Genomic DNA, 12,207 nt, shown 5'->3' on the forward strand with positions numbered 1-12,207 from the left:
GTCCTTGCAAACTATCACCCCTTCTCTAGCCTCCCTTTCCTCTCAAGTCCTTGAACGTGTTCTCGCCTCCCAAATCCATGTCTATCTTTCCCGTAAGTCCTTATTTGAATCCCTCCATTCAGATATCCGCCCCTGCCACAGTACCAAAATGGCTCTTACCAAGGTCACAAATTAATCCTAATTGACTGTGACCGTGGTAAACTATCCCTCCTCTATCCTTGGCCCCCTCCTATTTCTCATCTTCATACTGCCCCTCGGTGGCATGAGAAACTAATGGGATTAAAATGAGAAACTAATGGGACTAAAAGCTGACAAATCCCCTGGACCTGATGGCCTACTTACTAGGGTTCTAAAAGAAGTAGCTGCAGAGATAGTGGATGCATTGGTTGTGATTTTCCAAAATTCCCTAGATTCTAGAATGGTCCCAGCGGATTGGAAGGTAGCAAATGTAACCTTGCTATTCACGAAAGGAAGGAGAGAGAAAACCGGGAACTAACGGGCCAGTTAGCCTGAAAGGATTATTACTAGTCCTAGCCCCTTTAGGGCTACTCCGGATCAGGCGTATTCCCCAGACATTCACTTTCAACTAAAGTTTGAGGTAGCCGAATCCTAAAGACGCTTAATTGGGTCTAAAGGTCCAGACTATCTCTCCCTAAAGGAAAGGAACAACCTGAAGATGTTACCGTCCTCCAGATAGCACTTTTAATAAGTTTAGCTAGACTGTAACCTTCCGGATATTATGAGGGTTCGGATAACTCCCCCAGAATTCTGCAACTCCTCACCAAAGAGCGTACAGAGATTGAGTTTGCGAGTTTGATACAGAAGTATTATGTGAGACAATTCTAAAAATATATAGCTTTATTAAAGAACCGACATGTAATTACAGTAGGTGTTTCAATCGCAACATTAACAGTTCCAAAAAAAAACTTACAATTCTATTATCAGAGATCCTTATTCTCACATCTTAACTTCGCTAGTTTTACAGTTCTTAGTTTATTCCAGGATATCCACCAAAATCAAATACCTTTGATACCCGAGGTACAAAGAGGTGTAGACTTACAGAGCCTGCCTCTGAAGCCGAGAATTGCTTTGCCCCTTTACAGCGAATCTATCATCCCATTTGAAAGTTCAATTTTTATACCCTTTTGCAGTGGTATTTCCTTTGAAGTTTTCTGCTGATGTAAGCTAATTATCTCTAGTCATTTTTCTGCTGACCCCTGCTATTACAGTTAGATCAGCTGGTAGCATTAAGCATTATGTCTCTACCCTAGGTGTTCGAAGCTTATCATAAAAAACGGTGTAACCAGCAGGTGCATCTATTTGATGTCATTTTTACCAAGGTCTTCTGTTTGTGTCTTATTACGACGTGTAATTAGGACACCTTAACGGGGTGATCTGTGCAATTCTTATTTACCTCAGCTGGTTGCAACATAGAATTATGTCTCCTGTGTTTCATTTGATATCATTTTTACGAAGGCATATGTTTCTTAATTTTCTGTGTTTCTTTCCGGTGTAATTTAAGACACCTTAACAGGGTGTACCATTGTGTTCTTTCCAAAGCTGCAGACTTCAAGAACGTTTAACCTTCTGTTTCAATAAGGCTATTGATTCAGTGTCAACAACTTATCTTATCTCAATAGCCTGTATGCTGTTAACAGCTTTAGATTGTTGAGGCTGCCAGACCTCCTGTTTTAATAAGGCTAGAATTCTTTCATCGAATGGTGTATCTTTCTGAAATATGGCTTATTCCTTCACAAGCCTGACATCAGTCGTCAGGAAAATGCTGGAATCTATTATTAATGAAGTGGTAACAGGGCACTTAGAACATCATAATATGATTAGGTAGAGTCAACATGGTTTTATGAGAGGGAAATTGTGTTTAACACACATTTATTAGTTTTTTGAGGATGTAACTGGCAGGGTAGATAAAGGGGAACCAGTGGATGTAGTATATTTGGATTTCCAAGAGGCATTCAATAAGGTGCCACATAAAAGGTTGCTACGCAAGATAAGGGTTTGGGGGTAATATTAGAGGATTGGCTAACAAACAGAAAACAGAGTAGGGATAAACTGATCATTTTCCAGTTGGCAGGCTGTATCTAGTGGGGTACCACAAGGATCAGTGCTTTGGCCTCCGCTATTTACAATCTATATTAATGACTTAGATGAAGGGACCGAACGCAATGTATCCAAGTTTGCTCACGATACAAAGCTAGGTGGGAAAGTAAGCTGTGAGGAGGGCACCAAGAACTTGCAAAGGGATATAGACAGGTTAAGTGAGTGGGCAAGAAGATGGCACATGGAGTATAATGTGAGGTTATTCACTTTGGTAGGAAGAATAGAAAAACAGTATTTTTTAAATGGTGAGAAACTATTAAATGTTGGTGTTCAGAGAGACTTTGGTGTCCTCGTACAGGAAACACAGAAAGCTAGCATGTCGGTACAGCAAGCAATGAGGAAGGCAAATGACATGTTGGCCTTTATTGCAAGGAGGTTGGAGTATAAGAGATAAGAGTAAGGAAGTCTTGCTCCAATTGTACAGGGCCTTGGTGAGACTACACCTGGAGTACTGTGTACAGTTTTGGTCTCCTTATCTGAGGAAGGATATACTTGCCTTGGAGGCGGTGCAACGAAGGTTCACTAGATTGATTCCTGGGATGAGAGGGCTGTCATAGAAACATAGAAGATAGGAGCAGGAGTAGGCCATTCGGCCCCTCGAGCCTGCTCCGCCATTTAATGAGATCATGGCTGATCATCCAAATTCAGTACCCTGTCCCTGCTTTCTCCCCATATCCCTTGATCCCTTTAGCCTTAAGAAATATATCTAACTCTTTCTTGAATATATTTAATGAATTGGCCTCAACGGCCTTCTGTGGTAGAGAATTCCACAGGTTCACCACTCTCTGGGTGAAGAAATTCATCATCTCAGTCCTAAATGGCTTACCCCGTATCCTGAGATTGTGACCCCTCGTTCTAGACCCCCCCCAGCCAGGGGAAACATCCTCCTTGCATCCAGTTTGTCTAGTCCTGTCAGAATTTTATACGTTGCAATGAGATCCCCTCTCATTCTCTTAAACTCCAGTGAATACAACCCAATCTCTCCTCATACGACAGTCCTGCCATCCCAGGAATCAGTCTGGTGGACCTTCACTGCACCCCCTCTATGGCAAGTATATCCTTTCTTAGGTAAGGAGACCAAAACTGCGCATACTACTCCAGTGGTCTCACCAAGGCCCTGTATAACTGTAGTAAGACATCCTTGCTCCTGTACTCAAATCCTCCTGCAATGAAGGCCAACATATCATTTGCCTTCCTAACTGATTGCGGCACCTGCATGCTTGCTTTCAGTGACTGGTGTACAAGGACACCCAGGTCCCTTTGTACATCAACATTTCCCAATCTATCACCATTTAAATAATACTCTGCCTTTCTGTTTTTCCTACCGTAGTGGATAACTTCACATTTATCCACGTTATACTGCATCTGCCATGTATTTGTCCACTCACTCAACTTGTCTAAATCGCCTTGAAGCCTCTGCATCCTCCACACAACTCACAATCCCACCTAGTTTTGTGTCGTCAGTAAACTTGGAAATATTACATTTGGTTCCCTCATCCAAATCATTGATATATATTGTGAATAGCTGGGGCCCAAGCACTGATCCCTGCGGTACCCCACTAGTCACCGCCTGCCACCCCGAAAAAGACCCATTTATTCCTACTCTCTGTTTCTTGTCTGTTAACCAATTTTCAATCCATGTCAGTATATTACCCCCAATCCCATGTGCTTTAATTTTGCACACTAACCTCTTATATGGGACTTTATCAAAGGCCTTCTGAAAATCCAAATACACCACATCCACTGGTTCTCCCTTATCTATTCTACCAGTTACATCCTCAAAAAACTCCAGTAGGTTTGTCAAACACAATTTTCCTTTCATAAATCCATGCTGATATTTTCTAAGTGTCCTGTTATCACATCCTTTATAATAGACTCTAGCATTTTCCCTACTACTGATGTTAGGCTAACCGGTCTGTAGTTCCCGGTTTTCTCCCTCCTTTTTTTAAATAGTGGGGTTACATTTGCCACCCTCCAATCTGCAGGAACTGTTCCATAATCTATAGAATTTTGGAAGATGACAACCAATGCATCCACTATTTCCATGGCGACCTCTTTTAGTACTCTGGGATGCAGATTATCAGGCCCTGGGGATTTATCAGCTTTCAGTCCCATTAATTTCTCCAGCACTTTTTTTACTAATACTAATTTCCTTTAATTCCTCCTTCTCACTAGACCCTTGGTTCCCTAGCATTTCTGGGAAGTTATTTGTGTCCTCTTCCGTGAAGACAGAACCAAAGCATTTGTTTAATTGCTCTGCCATTTCCTTGTTCCCCATTATAAATTCTCCCGTTTCTGACTGTAAGGGACCTACATTTGTCTTCACTAATCTTTTTCTTTTTACATACTTGTAGAAGCTTTTACAATCCGCTTTTATGTTCCTTACAAGTTTACTCTCATTCTCTATTTTTCCCCTCTTAATCAATCTCTTGGTCCTTTTTTGCTGAACTTAAACTGCTCCCAATCCTCAGGCTTGCTACTTTTTTCTGGGAACTTTATATGACTCCTCTTTGGATCTAATACTATCCTTAATTTCTTCTGTTAGCCATGGTTGGGCCGCTTTTCCTTGTGTTTTTGCGCCAGAAAGGAATGTATAACTGTTGCAATTCATGCATTCGTTCCTTAAATGTTAGCCATTGCCTATCCACCGTCATGCCTTTTAATGAAGCTCGCCAATCTATCATAGCCAACTCACTCCTCACACCTTCATAGTTTCCTTTGTTTAGATTTAGGATCCTAGTTTCGGATTGGACTACTTCACTTTCCATCCTAATGAAGAATTCTATCATGTTATGGTCACTCTTCCCTAAAGGACCCCGCACAACAAGATTATTAATGAACCCCTTCTCATTACACAATACCCAATCTAGGATAGCCTGTTCCCTAGTTGGCTCCTCAATGTACTGGTCTAAAAAATCATCTCGTACACACTCCAGGAATTCATCCTCCACAGTATTATTGCTAATCTGGTTTGGCCAGTCTATATATAGATTAAAGTCACCCATGATTACTGTAGTGCCCTTGTTACATGCATCTCTGATTTCCTGTTTGATGCCATCCCCTACATTACCACTACTGTTTGGAGGCCTATAGACAACTCCCACCAATGTTTTCTGCCCCTTGGTGCTTCTTAGCTCCACCCAGACTGATTCTACATCTTGATTTTCTGAGCCAATATCCTTTCTCACTATTGCTCTGATTTCACCCTTTACTAACAACGTCACCCCACCTCCTTTTCCTTTTTGCCTGTCCTTCCTAAATATCGAATATCCTTGGATATTCAGCTCCCAGACTTGGTCGGCCTGCAGCCATGTCTCCGTAATCGCAATGATATCGTATTCGTTTACATCTATTTGTGCTGTTAATTCATCTACCTTATTACGAATGCTTCGTGCATTCAGATACAATGCCTTTAGATGTAAGTTGTTACAACAAAAGTATTTCATTGTAAAGTGCTTTGGGATGTCGTGAGGTTGTTAAAAGCGCTATGGAAATGGTCTTTGCTCTTGTCTGAAGTCCTGCAAGCGGGCACCTTCTCACCGCTGTCTTTGGGATCTTACGTTGCAGGTCCCGAGCTCGGAGGCGAGTTCCCAGTTCAGGATATGAAGACAGGAGATGGAGGCTTGCTGCAGGTGACCTTGGAAGGGATCAATCTAAAGTTCGTGCAGAGCCAGGTAGGGGCTTTCACTGCGGAGAGTGGTGGGGGGAGGCGGGGAGTGTGGGTACCAGCTTGAGGCTTCATCTGGGTGACGGAGTGTGTGTCTGTGTTCGTGATCAGTTTCATTTGCTCGGTGTTGTTCCCTTTTTTGTTTCTGTTGCTGTATGAATAAAGGCGAACTTTTGACATCGTGGGGTGCAGTGCTGTGGTTTTAGTGTGCTGTGTGCGCGCACGCGATCTTCTGATTCGCCATTGAGCTGCCCTGTGGGCTCGACCTGTCCCGTGCTTGCACACTGCGCTCGGTTGCTTTGATTATTTCCTTACAGACTTTAGATTGGCGAAAGGGTAAGTTGCTTCTTAAAATATATAATAAAATATCACTTTGTTCTGCACCCTTCGAGAAACCGTGGGAATTAACTGCAAGATTTCCGTCAAACTACCAAAAGTGGCTTCTTTCAGCTCAGTGAAGGTTTAACACCTGGCTCGCCTCCCGATGGAGGCCATGCTGCTGTGCACCGATGCCATGCAGCTACATTCTGGTGAATGGAGGGGTTGGGGGAGGGAGCTTACTGCTGCAAGAGGTTTAAATCGGCAGTTCACCGCTCCTGCATGTGTGTGTTATACGCTGGGGGTCCACCTAATCGCTCGGTAGCTTTGTCCAGCAGGCAGCTGAGACATAAAGGGCAAACGGTCAATCGGCGGCCTCGGACGAGGTGGGGACACTGCATTCAGCTCAACTCCGCAGGTCAGTGGGGGAAGAGGAGCCCCCGCTGGTGTTCCTGGCCCCGCCCCCGCTGGTGTTCCTGGCCCCGCCCCCGCTGGGGTTCCTGGCCCCGCCCCCGCTGGTGTTCCTGGCCCCGCCCCCGCTGGGGTTCCTGGCCCCGCCCCCGCTGGTGTTCCTGGCCCCGCCCCCGCTGGTGTTCCTGGCCCCGCCCCCGCTGGTGTTCCTGGCCCCGCCCCCGCTGGTGTTCCTGGCCCCGCCCTCGCTGGGGTTCCTGGCCCCGCCCCCGCTGGTGTTCCTGGCCCCGCCCCCGCTGGTGTTCCTGGCCCCGCCCCCGCTGGGGTTCCTGGCCCCGCCCCCGCTGGGGTTCCTGGCCCCGCCCCCGCTGGTGTTCCTGGCCCCGCCCCCGCTGGGGTTCCTGGCCCCGCCCCCGCTGGGGTTCCTGGCCCCGCCCCCGCTGGGGTTCCTGGCCCCGCCCCCGCTGGTGTTCCTGGCCCCGCCCCCGCTGGTGTTCCTGGCCCCGCCCTCGCTGGTGTTCCTGGCCCCGCCCTCGCTGGGGTTCCTGGCCCCGCCCCCGCTGGGGTTCCTGGCCCCGCCCCCGCTGGTGTTCCTGGCCCCGCCCCCGCTGGGGTTCCTGGCCCCGCCCCCGCTGGGGTTCCTGGCCCCGCCCCCGCTGGTGTTCCTGGCCCCGCCCCCGCTGGTGTTCCTGGCCCCGCCCCCGCTGGTGTTCCTGGCCCCGCCCTCGCTGGTGTTCCTGGCCCCGCCCTCGCTGGTGTTCCTGGCCCCGCCCCCGCTGGGGTTCCTGGCCCCGCCCCCGCTGGGGTTCCTGGCCCCGCCCCCGCTGGGGTTCCTGGCCCCGCCCCCGCTGGGGTTCCTGGCCCCGCCCCCGCTGGTGTTCCTGGCCCCGCCCCCGCTGGTGTTCCTGGCCCCGCCCCCGCTGGTGTTCCTGGCCCCGCCCTCGCTGGTGTTCCTGGCCCCGCCCCCGCTGGGGTTCCTGGCCCCGCCCCCGCTGGGGTTCCTGGCCCCGCCCCCGCTGGTGTTCCTGGCCCCGCCCCCGCTGGTGTTCCTGGCCCCGCCCCCGCTGGTGTTCCTGGCCCCGCCCCCGCTGGTGTTCCTGGCCCCGCCCCCGCTGGTGTTCCTGGCCCCGCCCCCGCTAGGGTTCCTGGCCCCGCCCTCGCTGGTGTTCCTGGCCCCGCCCTCGCTGGGGTTCCTGGCCCCGCCCTCGCTGGGGTTCCTGGCCCCGCCCCCGCTGGGGTTCCTGGCCCCGCCCCCGCTGGTGTTCCTGGCCCCGCCCTCGCTGGTGTTCCTGGCCCCGCCCCCGCTGGTGTTCCTGGCCCCGCCCCCGCTGGTGTTCCTGGCCCCGCCCCCGCTGGTGTTCCTGGCCCCGCCCCCGCTGGTGTTCCTGGCCCCGCCCTCGCTGGTGTTCCTGGCCCCGCCCTCGCTGGGGTTCCTGGCCCCGCCCCCGCTGGGGTTCCTGCACTTGTTGGGCTTCTGGGGCAGTGGGAGTACGGGCTGGGGGTGCAGGCGGGGCGTACGGGCAGTGGAGGTACGTGCAGTGTGGGTGCGGGCGGGGGGTACCGGCGGGGAGTGTGGGCAGCGGGGGTGCGGGCGGGGAGTGTGGGCAGCGGGGATGCGGGCAGGGAGTACGGACTGGGGGGGTACCGGCAGTGGGAGTGCGGGCAGGAAGTACGGGCAGTGGAGGTGCGGGCGGGTGGCATGGGCAGTAGGGGTGCGGGCAGGTGGGTACAGGCAGCGGGAGTGCGGGCGGGGAGTGCGGGCAGCGGGGGTGTGGGCGGTGGGTGTGGGCAGGGAGTACGGACAGTGGGAGTGTGGGCGGTGGGATTTCCTGTATATCCGATACTGGAGGTGTGTGCGCATCTGCTCTGTTTGTTGTATATCACTGACTGTAGATGTGCCTGTTGCTGTCCTGGAGGCAGTGCCTGCTCTGACTGACGGGTACACGGGACATGGGTGCGAGCTGTGTTTCAGGCTGGGGTGCTGGTGTACAAGTGTGATTTCTCTATCCAGGGTGACGGCCAGACACGCAGGCTCCCAGTACATTAGGGCAAGGCCTAGTGGGCGTTTGTGCTTCGGGCACTCGGCGGAGGGCCTTTGCTTGGGCTTGGAGGATAACTGGGCAAATGATGAGAGCTGACTATACTCAGAGAGATGTAGCTGTGTCTGCTGCACGGTCCAAAATTACAGAATGATCTGTAAACAAACGAGGAGGCACCAATTTAAGAATCATCAGGATAAAAGGGGAGGTTTACACAGAGCGGGGTTTGAATGTAGAATCCCTTGCTACAAACCTTTAGTGAAGCGGAGTTCATCAATTCATTTAAATTGGAATTGAAAAAGGCAAATATTAAAGTTTCTGGGGAGTGAGCGGGAGAGTGGGATTAGACTGGGAGGGATATTAAAGGGTACGGGGAGTGAGCGGGAGACTGGGATTAGACTGGGAGGGATATTAAAGTGTATGGGGAGTGAGCGGGAGAGTGGGATTAGACTGGGAGGGATATTAAAGTGTATGGGGAGTGAGCGGGAGAGTGGGATTAGACTGGGAGGGATATTAAAGTGTATGGGTAGTGGGATTAGAACGGGTGAGATGTTAAAGGGTATGGGGAGTGAGCAGGAGTGGGATTACATTAAATGGATCATATGACACACAGTTTAATGGGCCGAATGGCCTGTGTGTATGCTGGAACACTGCCTTCCCCAGGATGCTGGTACAGCCGACTGTACAGAGAGAGTTCTGGTATCTTTCTAGGTCTGTATCTGCGCTGTTAAATTAAGTGTGGAGTTTAGGCAGGGTTGTGTATACTTGTCATATGCAGAGATGTGAATGTATATTCATATGGTATGTGCCCATGTACTGAACTGTTAGGGCTGTATACAAATGTGATGTGAAGGGAAGTAGTGTGACTGTGTGGACAATCATACCTGGGTGTAACCTGGCGGCCCCCTGTGCCTGGCATACATGAACCAGGGCAGGGGAGAGTGTGAAGGGTGAGTGTCTCCTTGACGTGCCCGATATTAATTCAGACCATTTCTCTTCCATGCTTTCTCCTCCTGCAAGGAGTGGAAGGTACCAGTCTACTGCTGTCTTTGCTTCTTAGCAATAATTTCTCATTCTTTTAGTTTTGCTTTGTGGCAGATTGTGGGATTTATATCTTTATTTATTACATGCTCTTTGCTAGATCTGCTGTGACATTCAACATTTGTTTTATAAAAGAAGACATTTTTCCTGGGTATTAGTTTTCCAGCTTGACTAATTACCTTTTTCTTTCTGTTTGTTTTCAGGTTTTCATTGAACTGAGTCACATTAAAAAGTGCAATACAGTCAAAGGAGTCTTTGTCCTGGAAGAATTTGGTAATTAAATATTTAATATTGGCTCTGTGCCAGGCACGAGCATCACTCAAACCTCACAGCAATGGAGACACTCCCTCAGAGGAGCGGGAGCAGGCAAGGAGGGGATCGCGCAGTCCACGGCCAGAAGTGGGTGGGCTTGAACTGTGCGCTGTGGGTAGTTGGGGGCTTGGTCCCTCTCGGACATTTATAGAGTTCTCGGTCCCTCTCGGACATTTATAGAGTTCTCGGTGAGATCTGCATGGGCTGAGTGGGTGGTCCCTCTGGCTGGCACGTGCTGTGGTCAAATCCCTTTGGTGTTTCAAACGGACTGTATGAGGGAAGGAGCAGGGACTGAGGCCGGTTCTCTGGAATAATGTTGGGGCCCAAGCTTGCTCAAGTTCCTACGGTCCAAGAATCCAGGGTTCCAGAGTCAGAAATTCCCTGGAGAATTCCAGCAGTTCCATAGTTAAACTAAGCTGAAGGTAGTCTTGGAGCAACAGAGGTTGTCGGCTCCTACTAACCTTGTCCGTTTTCACACGTTAACCACGGCTTCTCACGATCTCCCTCAATCCTTTCTCTCTCCAAATATTCCATCAACAGCAAGTTTTGTATTGTCCTAGTGACTGAGGCTGTTGTAATATTGAAAGGACAGTGCTGCATTTCCCCAGTATTGCCCCAGTGACTGAGGGTGTTGTAATATTGAAAGGACAGTGCTGCATTTCCCCAGTATTGCCCCAGTGACTTGAGGGTGTTGTAATATTGAAAGGACAGTGCTGCATTTCCCCAATACTGTCCCAGTGACTGAGGCTGTTGTAATAGTGAAAGGACAGTGCTGCATTTCCCCAGTGCTGTCCCAGTGACTGAGGCTGTTGTAATATTGAAAGGACAGTGCTGCATTTCCCCAGTATTGTTCCAGTGACTGGGCGTGTTGTAATATTGAAAGGACAGTGCTGCATTTCCCCAGTACTGTCCCAGTGACTGAGGGTGTTGTAATATTGAAAGGACAGTGCTGCATTTCCCCAGTACTGTCCCAGTGACTGAAGGTGTTGTAATATTGAAAGGACAGTGCTGCATTTCCCCAGTACTGTCCCAGTGACTGAGGGTGTTGTAATATTGAAAGGACAGTGCTGCATTTCCCCAGTACTGTCCCAGTGACTGAGGCTGTTGTAATATTGAAAGGACAGTGCTGCATTTCCCCAGTATTGTTCCAGTGACTGATAGTGTTGTAATATTGAAAGGACAGTGCTGCATTTCCCCAGTGCTGTCCCAGTGACTGAGGGTGTTGTAATATTGAAAGGACAGTGCTGCATTTCCCCAGTGCTGTCCCAGTGACTGGGCGTGTTGTAATATTGAAAGGACAGTGCTGCATTTCCCCAGTGCTGTCCCAGTGACTGAGGGTGTTGTAATATTGAAAGGACAGTGATGCATTTCCCCAGTATCATCTGTGACTGAGGCTGTTTGTGACCGTGCATACACGCGTGTGCACGCGTATACATGCTGTAAGTGAGCCCAGTACTGTCCCAGTGACTGAAGGTGTTGTAATATTGAAAGGACAGTGCTGCATTTCCCCAGTACTGTCCCAGTGACTGAGGGTGTTGTAATATTGAAAGGACAGTGCTGCATTTCCCCAGTACTGTCCCAGTGACTGAGGGTGTTGTAATATTGAAAGGACAGTGCTGCATTTCCCCAGTGCTGTCCCAGTGACTGAGGGTGTTGTAATATTGAAAGGACAGTGCTGCATTTCCCCAGTACTGTCCCAGTGACTGAGGGTGTTGTAATATTGAAAGGACAGTGCTGCATTTCCCCAGTACTCTCCCAGTGACTGAAGGTGTTGTAATATTGAAAGGACAGTGCTGCATTTCCCCAGTACTGTCCCAGTGACTGATAGTGTTGTAATATTGAAAGGACAGTGCTGCATTTCCCCAGTACTCTCCCAGTGACTGAAGGTGTTGTAATATTGAAAGGACAGTGCTGCATTTCCCCAGTACTGTCCCAGTGACTGATAGTGTTGTAATATTGAAAGGACAGTGCTGCATTTCCCCAGTACTCTCCCAGTGACTGAAGGTGTTGTAATATTGAAAGGACAGTGCTGCATTTCCCCAGTACTGTCCCAGTGACTTGAGGGTGTTGTAATATTGAAAGGACAGTGCTGCATTTCCCCAGTATCATCTGTGACTGAGGGTGTTTGTGACCGTGCATACACGCGTGTGTGCACGCGTATACATGCTGTAAGTGAGCCCAGTACAAAGGTACCTGTCCAGCCCGCAGTGAGAAGAGGAATGGATTGCTCCTCCCACACCCCAGCATAGAGGGCCATGACTGAGTCAAGCAACACTGGCTGAGGCTTGGCAGGAGAACGTT

At 49.7% G+C, this 12,207-nt stretch overlaps 1 protein-coding gene across 1 annotated transcript in view; it reads left to right on the forward strand.

Annotated features, from left to right (window-relative positions):
• Positions 1-12,207, forward strand: part of madd (MAP-kinase activating death domain) — a 268,175-nt gene that overhangs the window by 235,488 nt on the left and 20,480 nt on the right. The window contains exons 30-31 of the mRNA XM_086007468.1: positions 5,686-5,792; positions 9,798-9,867. Coding sequence (XP_085863594.1) covers positions 5,686-5,792; positions 9,798-9,867 — 177 coding nt within the window. The remainder of the gene's footprint in view (positions 1-5,685; positions 5,793-9,797; positions 9,868-12,207) is intronic.

Source organism: Somniosus microcephalus, chromosome 15 (genome assembly GCF_052327205.1).
Source record: "Somniosus microcephalus isolate GS21.2 chromosome 15, FLI_Smic_1.0, whole genome shotgun sequence".
In the NCBI taxonomy this organism is placed as follows: domain Eukaryota; kingdom Metazoa; phylum Chordata; class Chondrichthyes; order Squaliformes; family Somniosidae; genus Somniosus; species Somniosus microcephalus.